The sequence below is a fragment of the Lates calcarifer genome, linkage group LG10 (assembly GCF_001640805.2).
Source record: "Lates calcarifer isolate ASB-BC8 linkage group LG10, TLL_Latcal_v3, whole genome shotgun sequence".
Classification (NCBI taxonomy): domain Eukaryota; kingdom Metazoa; phylum Chordata; class Actinopteri; family Centropomidae; genus Lates; species Lates calcarifer.
Window position 1 is genome coordinate 2,729,941 of NC_066842.1, and position 16,650 is coordinate 2,746,590.

At 42.5% G+C, this 16,650-nt stretch overlaps 1 protein-coding gene across 1 annotated transcript; it reads left to right on the top strand.

The window, feature by feature from the left end:
* Nucleotides 1–4,306: 4,306 nt before the first annotated feature.
* LOC108893793 (D(4) dopamine receptor-like) lies at nucleotides 4,307–16,439 on the top strand. Its single transcript, XM_018692152.2, has 4 exons — nucleotides 4,307–5,235; nucleotides 7,867–7,979; nucleotides 10,651–11,237; nucleotides 13,604–16,439. Exons 1-4 carry the CDS (start codon nucleotides 4,939–4,941, stop codon nucleotides 13,807–13,809), a joined length of 1,203 nt encoding a protein of 400 aa, XP_018547668.1. The 5' UTR covers nucleotides 4,307–4,938; the 3' UTR covers nucleotides 13,810–16,439.
* The last annotated feature ends 211 nt before the right edge of the window (nucleotides 16,440–16,650 follow it).

The window sequence follows — 16,650 nt, forward strand, 5'->3', positions numbered from 1 at the left end:
GTCCTTAGGTCTATCTACCTATGAGGGATGTAGGGGTACTTGAGGGTTGGACCCTTAAAAAGGGACCAACAATCCAGGGGTCCTTGAAATGCTCTAATGGTGCATTTAGGAAGTTTGGTAATTTTTAAAGGAGGTTCCAAGGATCTTTGAGAGTGTTCTGGGGATGTTTAAGGTAGATGTCCTTGAGAAGTTTTAATGGCATAAAAGGAGGGAGGTTCTGTCCTTGAGACATCTACGGGAGTAGCCAAGGATGTGCTAGGGGTCCCTGAGATGGTTTTCAGGGTGTTTAAGGGTTTATAATGAGATCTTACATGTCCTATAGTTTTAAGGGCTTTGAAGGGGATTGTGTTTATCCTCAAGGAGGTTCCAGGGGTCCTTGAAGAGGCACTACTGGCCTCTAATGTTCCCCTGTTGCCCTGGATGCTACAAGGATCCTTGAGATGGTTCCAGGGATCTGTAAAGAGACTACAGCAATCCTTGAGATGGTTCCAGGAGTGTTTGAGAGGTTTATCAGGACCCTTGGGGAGGTTCCAGGAGTCCTTGAGTCTGTGTATTTACTACTGTGTTGTGTATTGTAATGTAGTTGATTTACTATCCTCCTAATGCTCTTTTATGTACTCTCTCAAATATCTATAGTGGTCGCTAGTGGTCATTGAGTAGGTAGTAGGGAATCCTTGAGGAGGTCCTTGAGACTTTGAGACTTTATAAGATATTCCAGTGCTCACTGTGAACATTTCACAGATAATAAATACAATCAGAGCAGCAGCCAGAGGCAGAGTGTACGTGGTAAATCCAGCAGGTCATTGTGATTACTTTCAGTCCTTGAGGATGTAAAACAGACGGAGGCTGAGCTGATCATCAGGAGGCGCCGACTCATCTCTGCTGCCACAAATTAAAACATGTTCTGTGAAATGAAGCAGCCCGGTGTGGACGTCTATTTCCGACAGCCTCGCATCGACTGAGTGTTTTGTTTTCATTATCCGGAGTGAGGTTTCTGACGAACGCCGGCACCATCGGCTTCGCCTCCTGAACACAAACACATCTTTAATTTCAAGTTGCAAGAAGCTTAATTTCTGCTCAAAACCTAACAAGCTGATTCAGTCTGTGGATAAACACTGCACTCAATGAACAGATTAGATTTGATTATTTTTCATTATTAAGTTTTATGGGTCTGTCAGGAACCTTTGGTAGCTCTAAAGAAGATTGTAGTGGTGCTTGAGAAGGTTCTGTGGGTCCTTAAGCAGTCCACGGGGTCCTTGATGAAGTTCTGTGGCTCCATAATTTGGTTATTCCTGTGGTCTTGGAGGAGGTCCAGGGATCCCTGAGTAGGTTTTAAGAGTCCTTAAGGAGTTTGTAGTTTTACTTGAAGAGCCTTTAAGGTGGTTCCAGTGGTCGTCAATGTCCCAGAGGTTCCTGTAAAGAATTGTTGGGTCTCTAAGGTGTTTGTATGGGCCCTTTAGTGGATTCTAGGTTTTTAGGGGTCCCTCAGGTGGCTCCAAGGGTCCTCAATGCCCTACTGGTCCTTACTGTACAGGATATGGTCCCCATTATCCGAAGGAAGTTGTAGTTATACTTGAGAAGTTCCCAGTGAGCCTTGTAGAGGTTGTATGAACCTTTCAGTGGAGTCCAGGTATCCTTGAGTTGGTCTCTGTGGTCTTCCAAGAGATACATGAGTCCTTGAGCAGGTTTTAGGGGTCACTCAGGAGGTTTCATAGACATTTAAGTTTTTATAGATTTTTAAAGACAGTTTTTCTGCGTTGTTACTAATTACTTATTTTTTTATTATTTTGTACAATTTTGAGGCTATGATATGTATTCCTGTATGAAAAATGGTTGTCTATAATAACTGCATATTTGTAAATATAATTAAACTGTCTTTTTAAAGACCTCCAACAGTGAATGAAACTGCCTCCAGTGTACAGTTATTCTTACAAGGTTGTAGGTTGTAGTCCTTGAGGAGGGGTCAAGGGTCAATCAGTTTTAGGAAACAATGATGAGAACATTTCTGATTTAAATGTCTGATTTTTACAAACTGGTTTTAGACGAGAGACAGAAAACCTGCAGCAGTGTTAGACCGGTTCTCTGTCCACTCAGCTGCTGGAGGGTAAACTAAACTAAATCATAACTAAATTATTAATAGAGGTGTGTTTCCAGAGACAGACAGGAGGTGTGCCCATCGCCTCTCCTCCCTCGTCCCTCGAGGTTTGGATGACGTCAGCTGATCCGTCAGCCCTGCAGACGACAAGACCTCAAATTAAAAATCACCTCATCGCCTTCAGACCACAGTGACATGACAGGGAGTCCAAGGTCCTGGATGAATGAATGGAAGGTTCCTTGAAATTCAGGTTCTGGGAAGAACCAGGTTTGTGAGTTATGGTATATACATGTGGATAAAAAATCTGAATTTGAATTCATGAGACTAAGCAGCAACAATCCTCCCTCCTCTTTTCTCTTCTCTCTGCTCCTTCTGCTCTCAGCCACAGGCAGGAAGGTCAGGATGGAGGGATGTGATGAAGATGAGGAGGAGGAGGATGTTGAAGCATCTGTTGGATCCTGAAGCAAACTGAAGGGCAGTGGCAGTGGAAAAATGACAGTGATGAAGCAGCGAGAGCCGTCAGAAAATACTCCTTCCATGTACAGATAAATGGAAGTTGAGAAAACTGCAAGAGAAACCACAACAAAAACTGTGGAGAAAAAATGTGCTTCACTGCCCCAGACTCAACAGAAATGTGTTGAAATATGAGACTATTTCATCACGCTTTGTATTCATTAAAAAGTACAAATCAACATCAGTGTCCTTCATAGCACTGCTCCATCCCATCAGGTAGGATTTTATAAATACTGACTCTGTGTTTCCTGAGATTCAGACCGATGTTCAGATGTTCAGTCTGACCGGCGGCTGTGATTTCTGACTGACGGAGTGAAAACAGCAGCTGAGCTCTGACGTCCTGATAAACACTCTGAGATCTGAGATAATCACCAACCACAAACTCCATCCGTTCATACATCTGATTAATGTAAACACAGAGCAGAGGAAGACTGGCAGCCTGTCGGACTGGTCAGTTTCCCTCAGGGACTCAGTGTGACCTCCATCACTCTCAGGACTATTTTTAGCCTCCTGTTGGATGACAGGAGGAGACTCTTATTTTTTGACTAAAGGAACTGCAACATATCAGAAACTCCACTTTGACTGAAATAAAATGTTTTAATGTTTCTGTTTGTAGTGAACCAGCTCCACCTGTTTCTGGAGCATTCCCACTTTATTACAGGATGTTTTAGATGCCAGTGATAGAAACACCTCAGTGACCACCTGAACACCTGAGCATTAAGTTATCAGCCAGCCGGCAACACCATAGCAAGAAAAGTCAGGGAACCACCCAGCTATGCTCCCCAACACCATAGCAACAACTCGGCAACCACCACAGCCATGTATCGACACCATAGCAACCATTACAGCCATGTATCGACACCATAGCAACCATTACAGCCATGTATCGACACCATAGCAACCATTACAGCCATGTATCGACACCATGGTAACCAACATGTAAAATTTATCTCAAACACACTCATATCCTCCAGTAAAACCTTGGCAGCCATTTAGAACCCACCCAGCAACACAATGGTAGCAACTCAAACACCTCAGCAACCACATATCAAAGCTCTTAAACGTAAACAAATAAACTCAGTAAGAAAGTACACGTCGCTTGAAAATGTAAGCAACTACGTTTGATAAGATATCAGACTAAACTAAAAGCTCCTGACTTTTGTTTAGTGGTTGTTTCTTTGTGTTGTTGCTGTGGGGAACACTGCAGCCTATAGGGAGCGTATGATACCGTAGCTTTAAGACTTGTGGCGGAGTATTAAACTTTAAATGAAGAGAACAGCCAGTAATTTCAGTCTGGTTCTGATGTTAATTTACAGGAATCCAGATGTTGAGCTTCAGTCCTTCACCCCACACTGCAAAAAATGTCCTGCCCAACATGTTTTAATCTCCAACTGTTTCCAGGGCTTTTATTTTGAAACTGACCTCTTTAATCCCATATTAGACATAAAACTTTATTCTAAACTCCGGTGGATCACATGGTTCAAATGTGGATTTAAAAAAAGGAAGAATCACGCCGTGCCTCTGTGATCTATTGTCTGTATTTATATTATATTGAATTTTTATATTGTTAGAAAAACAATTCTCTGTTCGATAATAAGAATCTGTCTCCTTCACTTTCAACTTAATGTTTTAAAAAAAGTTGGGGGTATTTTTTGCAGCGGACGCTCACATATATCCCCCCACACTCTCTCACACACACACACACACGGACAGACCGACAGACAGATGGACAAACCGTGTCTCCTGCTGGAGCTCAAGGACTGAAGGACACCGTAAAGCGCAGCTGCTAAGCGGCTTTAATCGGTTAATTTGGCCCCGGTGGCCTTTTAGCAGCGCAGGCAGGTAAACACACACCGGAGCTGAGAACACCCACAGCCCGACTCACTCACCGCTGTCCGACCGGGGGAACCCTCCAGATGGTCTTTACTCCACAGCACGGGACTCTAACGGAGGAGGTTTATCAGCAGCTCTCTGACGGTCTGAGGATTTCAGTGCGTCCTGGATCAAACTTCGTCTGAGTTGTTTTTTTTCACGGGACAAAATGTTTCTTTTCAGGAAGAGACGCGGAACTTTATCAGCATCTGTTTGATCGTTATGTTTTAATATGTGTTTTACTCTGTGAATAAGATCAAACTGACAAACCTTCCTTTGTGCTTTACGCGGAGTTTTTACGCAGCGGAGCGCTCTGGAGCGGCACGGCAAAGAGTCTGAGTCTGACACCATGATGAGACCACGGTGCGGGGACCTGAGTCCGACCCGGCCTTCATGAGATCCCGGTGGCCGCGCTGCTGTGGCTCGGACCGGGACGGAGCGCAGGAGCCGCGGCGGAGATGGCGGCCAATCTGAGCGTGGCGGCGGAGGCGGTGGACGCGGCAGCGGCGGCGGCTGCGGTCACGGACGCGGCAGCAGCGGCACCGGAGGCAGCGGCACCGGCAGGACACAACCTGCCCGCCCTGGTGTTCGGGGTGCTGCTGATCGTGGTGATCATCTGCGGGAACCTGCTGGTGTGTCTGAGCGTGTTCACCGAGAAGGCGCTGAAGACCACCACCAACTACTTCATCGTCAGTCTCGCGGTGGCGGATCTGATGCTCGCGGTGCTCGTGCTGCCGCTCTTCGTCTACTCAGAGGTGAGTGTGAGCACAGGTGAGACACTCTGGACTTTACCTGTTCATGGCACAGCTGCACCCAAAGCTCCAGGGGTCCCACAGAGTCCAGATACAGGACTCAAACATTTCTACTGAGCTCCATTAGTGTGTCAGACCCCCTTAAAACACCTTTATTTAAAAAGCTCATTTTAAGGTGTTATTAAAATCTTTTAAACACCTTAATTTCCAGAGCCATGACTAACAGATCAATGAACTGATCATCATACATTTAAAGGTTTTATTTATTTAAAGGGTAAAATGTTACCAAAGACTTCCCTGGACTTTCACCTTAATTGAAAAATTAAAGTCTGTAATGAATTAAGGGATGGCTGCCATGACACAGTCAAAGTCCCTTGAAAACCCATTACAATTCATTAGTTATCCCCTTAAAATCCCATTAAAACATCTTAATTACATCAATATTGTACAAAATAATAGTGGATTTTTAAGGTGGAAACATTAGATTTTGTTTCATAGGGTTCATGCTGCAGGAGGAAACAACAGGTTAAAAGTCAGACGAAGTATTTGTTTCTTAAACCTTGTGACATTTTGATCCTGCAGCTCAGTTCAGTTCAGTTCAGGTCTTTAGGTCTGTGATTTAAGAATAACTCCCAGTAAACAGGCTCAGATTGTTATTATCAGTGTCTGACAACATTATGGACAGGAGATCTGGTCTAGAAAGATCCAGAAACATCACTACATATCACTATACCAGACTCCACACAGGAATTTTAGCGAGCAGAGTGCAGGAGGTCCTGAGAGTCACATTAGGTTCGTTAATGAGGTTTTAATGGGATTTCAGGGATGTAATTAATGTGTTGTGATATATTAAGGTGTTTACACAGGTTAGATGCACTGTAATATCTTATAATCTGTTAATTGATCCATTCGTTAATGGGCTGAGATGATGTTCCTGCTGTGGAAGTGATGCAGAAACTGAAGGGAAAGTGAAGTGTTCTTAAATTAAGGTGTTTGGTTTTCACCTGTTCAGATTTACAGACGGATTTAAGGAATTCTGGTCTTTGATTTATGTTGATATATATCTAATATGTTGTTTTCAGGGGTATTCATTTCTGATTGATTTATTTCATTTCATTTAGTTGTACCTAATTCATTCATTCATTCATTCATTTAATATATATTCCTGCATTTAAAATGTTTTTTTTTCTGCATGGGTGGGTATTTATTTATTCTAATTCTTATTCATGTATCTATTTGTATACATGCATCAATTTTATAAATTATTTGAATATATTTATTTTTATTTTTTATTTTTAAAGTAATTTGATATATTTGTATGTTTTTTAGATTATCTATATATTTAATTTACATGTATCTGATTCACTCATTAATATATATGTACCTTTATTTTATATTTTCATGAGTTTTATTTATTCACTTTTTAATTTTTTTTTCATGTATTTTATTTTCTAGATTTATCTACTTATTTATTAGTATTTTTGTTTTGTTGTTGCCCTTTAGTCCTGCAGATCAACAACACATGAATGTCTGTTTTAAATTCAGTGAACTGTCCCTTTAACTGTCAGCTCTGAACTCCAGGTGACTCCTGGCGAGGCCCCGCCCCCTTAAACGTGACGTCACTGATTAGCCTAAACACATTTAACATAATTTACTCTGATTTTATTTGTTCTCTACATGACAGCCGAGTCGCTAACGTCACTTCTTTCACCCTCGTTGGATCATTAAAAGTTTTCTTTGTTTTTGTTTTTGTTTTGTTTTGTTTTTTTAATCTTTAACTTTACGAGAGTTCGCAGCTGTTTGGCGAACACTTGACCTGCTAGCATCACTCAGTCTTTGTCTCTGCGAGCTGCAGAGAACAATAGTCTGTACATTCCTCGGCTCTCGTCCAGGGTCCACAGGTCAATGAGGGGGCCCCGCCATCACAATAGATAAAAAAAAAACAATAAAAACAATAAAAACAGATCCATTATTCAGCTGAGTGTTTATCAGTTCGTGCTTTTGTTCCTCTGTGCATTTATTCAAACCACTCATCATAATTTCCTGTCGTTTCCTCCTCCATGTTTTATCTTCTGTCATTTAAAGTGTTTTTGTTTTTGTCGTCTCAACAAACACAAACTAAACAAATTAAAACAAAACAACTCAGACACGAGAGGAAGTAATACCAGTACTTTAAGTATGAAAAGTAAAAGTACTCATTATATGTTTCATTTAATTTGTGAAGTAACTACAGCTGTCAGATAAATGTAATGGAGTAGAAGTATAAAGTAGTATCATTTAGAAATACTCACATAAACTACCTCAAAACTGTAGTTAAATACAGCACCTGAGTAAATAGAATTCCACTTCTGATGAGATCTACTGCATCTGTCTGTCAGTGCTGGAAGAAGTACTCAGTAATCTTGTACTTGAGTACTTCTATTTTCTGCTACTTTATACTTCAATACTCCACTACATTTCTGACAGAAATACTGTAGTTTTTACTGCACTGCATTCATCTACCAGCTCTAGTTACTAGTTACTTTGCATATTAAGTTTTTTTTCCAGTTTGTACTTAAGTACAGTACTCGAGTAAGTAGTATGTTTGAGTATGAGTGTGAGTGACCGTACTGAACATGTCTCTGTGTGCTCCAGTTCCAAGATGGCATATGGACCCTCAGCACCACCATCTGTGACAGTCTGATGACCATGGACGTGATGCTGTGCACCGCCTCCATCTTCAACCTCTGCGCCATCAGCATCGACAGGTAAGTTCTCACCTGAAGGGGAAAAAAAACAGTGGGTGAGTCTGTGTGAGAATATGATTGAATGATGATTTAATGCTCTTCTTAAAGGATAACTTAAGTAAATCTGGACCTGGAAGCTTGTTAATCCAGAAACAGTGCTGTATGTCAGTACCAGACTCCATTGACAAAAAGAGAAATTTTACGGAGCAGTATGTGCAATACAGCTGCCTTGATCTGTTAGTTTGTTGGTGTTTTTGTGTGGTACTTTTACTTATGTAGAGGATCTGAATACTTCTTCCACCACTGAAAGTCAGACAATAACACAAACTAACTACCTATTGAAGCTATTGAAGCAGCAGTATTCCAGGAACTCCTGTGCTCTGTTCACTAAAATTCCTGTTTTTGCCAATGGAGTCTGGCACTGATGTATAGCGATGTTTCTGGCTAAACAAAAACAATCTTACCCAGGTTAAAAACATATTTAACATATTTGCCTCCTGTCTGGGAAGGAGGCAGAGAGAATTTGTTGATTTATACACTCAGTTGTCAGTTTATTAGGAACACCTGGCTAAAGCTAACACAGTCTAATACAACAGTCCTGCAGTAAATCTCTGCAGTTTACTGACCATGTAGTAGCGGCTAACTTAGCTTCAGTGACAGCACACAGCTCTGCAGAAGTTCACAGACCTTCCAACTCTAAAACAGAGGTCACATGTTGAGATATTAGGGCTATTCCAGCCTGAAGTAAAGGGCCGACAGATGTCCCAACACTGATGATTTAGCTGCAGCTCTGCAGTCAAACAAACCGTGAAGCTCCTGCAGGAATATGACAGGAAACTCTGTGCAGTTTATTAAAAAGAAGAGGTCGAAGTTCAGCCATAACTCACTGACTCTGTGTCAGATCCGGAGTTTTAATCGGCCTCACAGTCAGGGTCGTCCAGGAACAACCGGCTGATCAATCAAACGAGAACCCTGAGCGGTCTTGTCAGGATCGCTGAGGACGCCTCGCTGAAGGTTTCAGATCTCCACCTGCAGGTCGTCAGGGTCAGACAGTCACGCCACGGCCTGCTCTGATGTGGAAGTATGACAGTGACCTTTTGTCTGTTTCCCGTAAAAGCTCCAAAAGAAGAAAAATCAGAGCAGACAGAACAATTTAAAGCCCCCAAACGAAGGATGTGTCCGCAGTGATGAACTGCCAGCTTCGCTCTGCCCTCGTTAGTTTGACTCAATTAGATTATCTGAACCCCGGGCTGATGTTGAAGGATGAAACTCTGAGGCTGAGAACCCGGGCAGCTCCTCAAATCTGACGTCCCGACTCCAGGAAATATGATTAACACAAGAGACTGATGGAGGCAGTGAGGCTAACGTGGACTGATGGTGATGCTCTGAAGCTTTTTGAAGCAGTTAGAGGTTTAACTGGATGACAGAGTCTGAATAATTCAACAGACTAGCAGGAAACAGATCCTGGAAGTCTGCAGAGTCCACCTGATGCTGGTGGTCTTCTGGTCTCTCTGCAGGAAGACTGACTGATGACCTGCCTCTAGTCATAGATGGATTATTGAATAGGACCCAAAGGGTCAGGAGGCCCCTGAGCCCAGAGCCTGTGAATGAAGTGACTGTTATTAATATCTCTTGTTTGAAAGTCAGAGAGGTCAGTCTCAAGGTCTAACTACTGATTTCAATCAGGGATAGTTTGATACCTTGGGAAATACCATTACTCACTTTTGGTGAAAGGCTGGAGGTAAATGATTGATAGGGACAAAAAAAATCTTTGGAATTTGGAAGAAAGAGACCTTTTTATGAAAGGGTAAGATCCTTTGTGTTTGATCAGAAAGAACCCTTTTATCACTACCAGACTCAACTGACAAAAACATGAATTTTACCTCATAGAGCAGTGGAGTTGTTTTATCTACGTCCACCTCAATCTATCAATGTTTGTGTTATTGTGTGGTACTTTTACCTTTGTAAAGGACCAGGATACGTCTTTTCCATGACTGAAAGTAACACAATAACACAAACTAACAGATGGAGGCAGTGGAATTCCAGCAACTCCTGTGTTCTGCTCGGTAAAATTCCTGTTTTTGTCAACGGAGTCTGGTAGTGATATCCTCCTGGTTGCAAAGTACACGGTTCTTGCTCAATGCTGCCTCTATAAGGCAAAGGTTCAAAAATACTTGTGCTAATCTTTAATATCAATCATGAAAGAAGTCGTGTTGGCTGTTGGCTCTTCCTTAAAGGTCTTATCACCTGTGAACACCTGTCGGGAGATGCTGATTTTGTGCCTAAAGGTGCTGATGTGGCTCAGACCATCAAGCTCTAATTATACTTTTCCTGCAGCTGCAAATGTAGAGGCAGCAGACAGTTTGACCCGTCAATCACCAGTGTGACTAATAACATTATTTGATGCTGCATTGCGATTATTACTGGAAGGAAACATCATTAGTTTAATTAGTTCCACCTGTGATTTTCTGACTGTGACAGGTCAAGCGTTTGCTGTAAATAAAAAAAAAAAGGCTCATTTGGGAACAATAAAGAAAGGAGAGTGCTCTGATTCTGCCACCAGATTCAGGTTAGGAAGATTTATTTAGACAGAAAAGCGACTTTGTGTTCAGTCTTAGATGACAGAAGTGGTTATCTGTGTTTTTATTGTCTTGTACTTTATGGATTGTAAAGTTTCTCTCACCTGTCGCAGGTTCATCGCTGTGTCGATCCCTCTCAACTATAACAGGAAGCACGTGGACCTGCGGCAGGTGGTGCTCCTGTCGGCCACCTGGATCCTGGCCCTGGCCGTGGCCTCGCCCATCATGTTCGGCATCAACAACGTGCCTGGTCGTGACCCCACCGAGTGCAAACTGGAGAGCACCGACTACGTCCTCTACTCGTCCGTGTGCTCCTTCTTCATCCCCTGTCCCATCATGCTCCTGCTGTACTGCGGCATGTTCCGCGGCCTGCGGCGCTGGGAGGAGGCGCGCAAGGCCAAGCTGCGGAACAGCATCCAGGCCTGTCGGAAGCTGCAGGAGGCCGCCGCCTCGCTGCCGCCGCTGGCCTCGCTGCCGCCGCCGCTGCCGCCCATCATAGAGCGGGAACTAACGGACAACCCGGACGAACCGTCCACCTACCCGTCCACGGACCGGCCCTTCCACTCGGAGTACAAAGACGGCCCCGTGCCGACGGTGAGCTTCGCAGAGATCAAGTTCAACCCGGACCCCCACAGGAGGAAGAGGGCGAAGATCAACAGCCGGGAGAGGAAGGCCATGAAGGTGCTTCCTGTCGTCGTGGGTGAGTCAGTTCTGTCAGTAACATCACTACCACGCAATCAAGACTGGATCAGGATCTGGTCTAGGGATTAAAGAGTATCTTCATTGTGCGACAAGATGAAACTCCTTGTCCAGAACAAGACTCAGGGTGCCTCGACCGGTTGGGTTGAGCAAATCGGGGTGGGGGGGCTCGGGGAAGATATATGGAGAATGGAAACAGTCTTAAAGAGTCAAAACTCCAAAAACACTTGTATTAAAAGCGTTATTGTGAGACCTGCACGTTCTGGTTGATACCCCACAGCGCTGATGGGCCCCAAGATCCCCCAGTTTACTATCTGTCCTGACCTGACTTTAATTTTCACATCAGTCCGAACCTTGAAACTTACAGAAAACACAATTTCGGTACAACACATCAAAACATCTGTATTTAACAAAAGCAAAAACAAAACAGAGAACTTGCGGACCCACGAAGTCCTCGCAGTAAAGACTCCTGAATATAGTGGCTAGGAAGCAGCTAGGAGGACACAACACAGTAAGACTGGAAAACTAGTCACCTCCCTGAACCAAGCCAGAGCTGGGCAGACGCTGTACAAATTTATTAACCTTGTATGTTGAGTTAAACTCACACTATATATTTTCTACTAGATCCAAATGTATGGTGACACTGTATGGATCAACGAGTCACAACATGGAGCTCACAGTGCATGTAAACACTGAAGACCAATTAACCTTAACCACGACCAATTCCAGTTACATGCACTCAACTCAAACAATATTGAACTACAGGTGGCTGGAAGATGCAGATAATTTAATTTTCTTTCAGTTTCAGCACAGTGTACTTATGCAACAACAAGAATATTAAAACAAACATTAAAACACCATCCAGTCGTTGATTAATGAGACCTCACGACCCCTATCAAACTGAACATCAGATAAAACTTGAGGCAAGCTAGTGGAAATTTGGCCTGATTTTAAGATTAATCAGGCAATTGAAGATTAAAATCCATCTTAATCCATACATTGTCTGCCAAGCTCAACACATCCTGGACAAGTTTGTTCCTGTAATCCTGGTGAATTCAAAGCGACTACTAAGTATGGACAAATTACTCTGGGATTAGTGATGTGATGTAATAACTGAATTTAAAAATCACAATCCTTTATAGTGTTACTGAAAGAAGAAATCACTGGACAAAACAAGACAAAATGTGTCAATCTCAAGGTACAAATGTTCCTCATACTTCAAGTGCTGCAGGAGTTTTGACTTTTCAAGACTTATTTTGTTTCTTCAGGGATTCTGGAAGTGGATAATGTTACGCCAGAAATCCCTACTGCTTAGTTCACAAACATTTAAATGAATTATTTTAGAGTTACAAAAGAATTCACCCCCTGTGGGTACCTGACTGCCTCACTGCCACCCTGTTGATGTCTACTCAAAGCGGCTGTGTGTTCCTGAACACCTCACCTCCAACCTCTGATGTCTGCTCAGAGGCACTAACACATCAGTTAGGAAAAGGTTTGCCTATTAATAGCAGCCAATGTTGGTCCTAATGCGTAGAAGTGCTTCCCTTTAGCACACAGCAGCTAATCCTGCGGGTCCTTAATCTGAAATCCAATTATTACGTAAAGGCCTGGTCTGACACGATTCTCAGCATGCAGGTAATTCTCATGAATCTCTGCTTCATCACGTTACTTGACAGTTCAGGTGGTGGCCTGAGAGTAGGGCCTCACAATACTGGGCAGTAAAACATTTTGTACAGGCCAAAAATATTTGCCATAAACAGAGTCAGAAACTCCACAAATACTGAACTGGATAAGGTAGGTAGGTTGGTAGGATTGGAGGTAGTTAGGTGGTTTTGGAGGTGTGTAGATAGGAAGGTAAACTGGTGCATAATTAGCAAGTTGGGAAATTGGTAAGTAAATTAGATTGGTAGGTTGATAGGTAGATAGAAATGTAGTTTGGTAAGTAAGGTGAATTCAACTGATTGATTGATTCGATTGAAGTAAAAGGGTCTGAATACTTTCTGAATGCACTGTAGGTGCTAGATGGGTTGATAAGTTGGTAGGTAGGCAGGTTTTTAGGGACATTAATAATTAAGGATTCAAGGATTCAAGGAGCTTTATTGTCATTCCAACACGTGAACATGAGGTGAAACGAAATAGGATACTCTGGTCCCGGTGCAAGCCAATTACAGAATAACTAACTAATTAAGTATAAAATAATTAAGATGATGATGAAACAGATTTGGATGTATGGAGACTAAATAATATTGTGAAACATCAGCCTGTGGGGAAGAAAAGGTTGATCTAAATGCTTGTAAAATCAAACTGATGTTCTTGGTGTTTCTAACCTTCTGTAGCCAAATGTCTGATCTCTGATTCTTCTTCCAGGTGCCTTCCTGTTCTGCTGGACTCCCTTCTTCGTCCTCCATACGATGCGAGCTCGCTGTCAGGACTGCCATGTCCCACCGGCCCTGATGAGCATCGTGACGTGGCTCGGCTATGTCAACAGCGCCCTGAACCCCGTCATCTACACTGTCTTCAACACAGAGTTCAGGAACTTCTTCAAAAAGTTTCTCCACCGCTGCTGCTCCTAGAGACTGCACTGCCGCCGCCACCACCTCCGCTGCTGCTGCCACTGCCGCCGCACGAACGATTTTTAAACGCACAACAGCTGCAAGAGATGCTTCTGACTGTAGATTTAGTATCTTTTAGTCTGTGTATGTCGCCATCATTTCCTTCCTCTGTGAGGTTTTTATTTTTCTACATGAGACGACAGCAAAGTTTGTTTGAGCTACATGTTTCCTGTGAAGAAGCTTCATTTCTGAGGAACAATCTGTTCAGAGAATCAGCAACACATCTACATCACATAACCAACAAGAACTGATTTTATATGTGGGAATTTCATCCTTTCAGAATAAAAGGTTTTCACTAAAATGCAGGTTGTGTGTTTGTGGTGCAGTCACAACCTCGTGGCCTTTTCACCAGGAGAACTCCTGAGTTAGAAGAGGTTAGGATGGGGTTGACTTTGTTCTCCAAGGTGGGAATGCTGCATCATTATTTGGCCTTGCTGCTCTGTATAAAAGGTATGAAGGCAGGAGGGGAGGGCATTGTTGTCCCTCCTTTAAGCCAGCAGCAGAGGTAGTTACAGAGTCGAACCCATGTCTGCGTAAAAGAGAGAACAAGCACTGACAAGATCCAAGAGTTTTGGATAGGATTCCTTAAGAGATGGACCTTTTTATTAAAGAGTAAGATCCTTTCTATTTGACCTGAAACATCACTAACCGACTCCACTGAGGAAAAACAGGAATTTTACAGAGTGAAAGTGGGGAGCTGCCAGAACACAGCTGCTTCCATCAGTTAGTTTGTTTGTGTTACTGTGTGGTACTTTCACTTATGTAAAGGATCTGAATACTTCCTCTACAACTGAAAGTCACACAATAACACAAACTAACAGATCGAGGCAGTGGTATTCCAGCAGCTCCTGTGTTCTGAGTCTGGTACTAATTTTACCTCATAGAAATCAGGAGTTGCTAATCTACTTCTGCCTCCATCAGTTACTTTGTTTGTGCTATTGTGTGCTATTTTCACTTGTGTAAAGGATCTGAATATTTCCTCCAAAACCATAAGTCACACAATGAGGTCTAGCTTCAAAAATACCAGAGTTGCTCTTTCAAACTACGTCAGAGCTGCTCAGCATATTCCAGAGTGCTCAGGAGTCCCTGCAGGATCTGGGCCTCCACAAAGTCATCTGAAGGTCTTTAAAGTTTGATGACAAAAAGACGTGAAGCTTTAAAAGCTTCACGGCAGATTTCATCAGAGTCAAAAGAGCTGAAAGCTCAGAGGACGGACTGACAACAGCAACACGCTGCTGATGCCTCCGGTGTTTCTTTCAGGATCATTTAGGTCCCTCTTCTCCCTGTCTGCACAGAGCTTGTTGTGTTCTGCCTGTAAAAACCATCCAGCAGCTTCTTTTTGTCAACGTTTCCTACCTTTACAGCTCAGGTGACCCAGCTCTTAATGTTTGAAATGTCTGCTCCTGGGAGAGGGGGTAGAAGGTCAGTCCCCTTCACTGTCAGCGAGCAGCAACAGACACCTGAGCGCCGCTGGGACCGAGACACAGCAGAATCAAATGTCATCTCGTCTGAGGTGATCATCAGGAGCCGCTCTGATGGATCACCTGAGTGCTGACTGTCAGAAATATAAAAACATGTGAAGAAACTGTCTTCAGCCGCTAAACAGCGAAAACTGTTTGAGTATAAAAACTAAAAACGAGACAGAAAACCTAAGTCTGTGTGGTGGGAATCCTGCAGGAGGAACAACACTGAGTTTCCCCTCTGAGATTCCAGTTAGATAAAAAATAAAATACCACCTGAAATCTGCATTTCATTAATAAATTAAACATCTGAGATGAATGAAGTTAGAAGTCTCTGCTGAATCCTGCTGAAGGAAGAACAGACAGCAACAGAAGAAAGAAACAAAACGATAGAAAACGGTTAAAAAGATTAAACTGATTTATGATCTTTAAAAATGTTTTGTTTTATATTTATAATCCTTTCAAGATTTAGTTTCTTTCACTGGAGGGAAAGAATGTAATTAGAATTTAAATTTAAACTAGATGCGATTAACTTTATTCCCATGTGCAACCTGTAGGGGGCAGCGACACTCATTAGTAGATGGTGCTTGCAGTTCATCGCAAAAACAAAATTGTAGCAGTTTTTAAAACTTTTAAAACAAATCTTTAAACTGTCCTGATATCAGCTATTTTCTAATCAAAATAAAATGCAAATGTCTTTTTTTTTACATCAAATCTGTTGGGTGGAATTTCATGTTTCAGGACACCGTTTAGCCGTTTTAACGGAGAAACAGTTGGCTGTATTTTGTCAGGCGTCGTGTCTAAAAACTAAATTTGCCAGAATCACAATAACAGGAAACTACAGAACCACTGAGTCTTGTACAGAATGGATAATATTTTGCTAAAAAAAAAGCTAGCTAAAGAGTGAATAAAGAGAGGGAACGATGTTAGCAAGAACAACGCAGTCAATCAGAGAAATAAAACGTTATTTTCTGATTGTTTCACATCGGTTACAAGTACAAACTAGAAATGCAGTTGTATGTCTCCGACAACACATCCAGATGCAGTTTAGTGTGCGAAATCTTCAAAAACGTGTTTTGTGCGATCATAGTGACCTTTGACCTTAATTAAACTTAATCAAAATCTAATCAGTTCATCAGTTCATTTGTGCCAAATTTGTAGGGCTTTCCTTCGAGGCGTTACTGGGACGTTGTCTTTAAGGAGGCCACAAATGTGTTTTGTGAGGTCACAGTGACCTTGACCTTTGACCTTTTAACACCAAATTCTTTGCAGCTCATCACTGAGTCCAAGTCAGGAAAATCCCTCAAGGCGTTACGGAGTCTACAGCTGTCTCCTGCACTGA

Bases quoted from the DNA above. Each gene is read 5' to 3' on its own strand.
- LOC108893793 (XM_018692152.2), top strand. From the start codon at position 4,939: ATGGCGGCCAATCTGAGCGTGGCGGCGGAGGCGGTGGACGCGGCAGCG. The intron at 5,236-7,866 runs GTGAGTGTGAGC...TGTGTGCTCCAG, and splicing joins CGCTCTTCGTCTACTCAGAG to TTCCAAGATGGCATATGGAC. The intron at 11,238-13,603 runs GTGAGTCAGTTC...TTCTTCTTCCAG, and splicing joins GGTGCTTCCTGTCGTCGTGG to GTGCCTTCCTGTTCTGCTGG.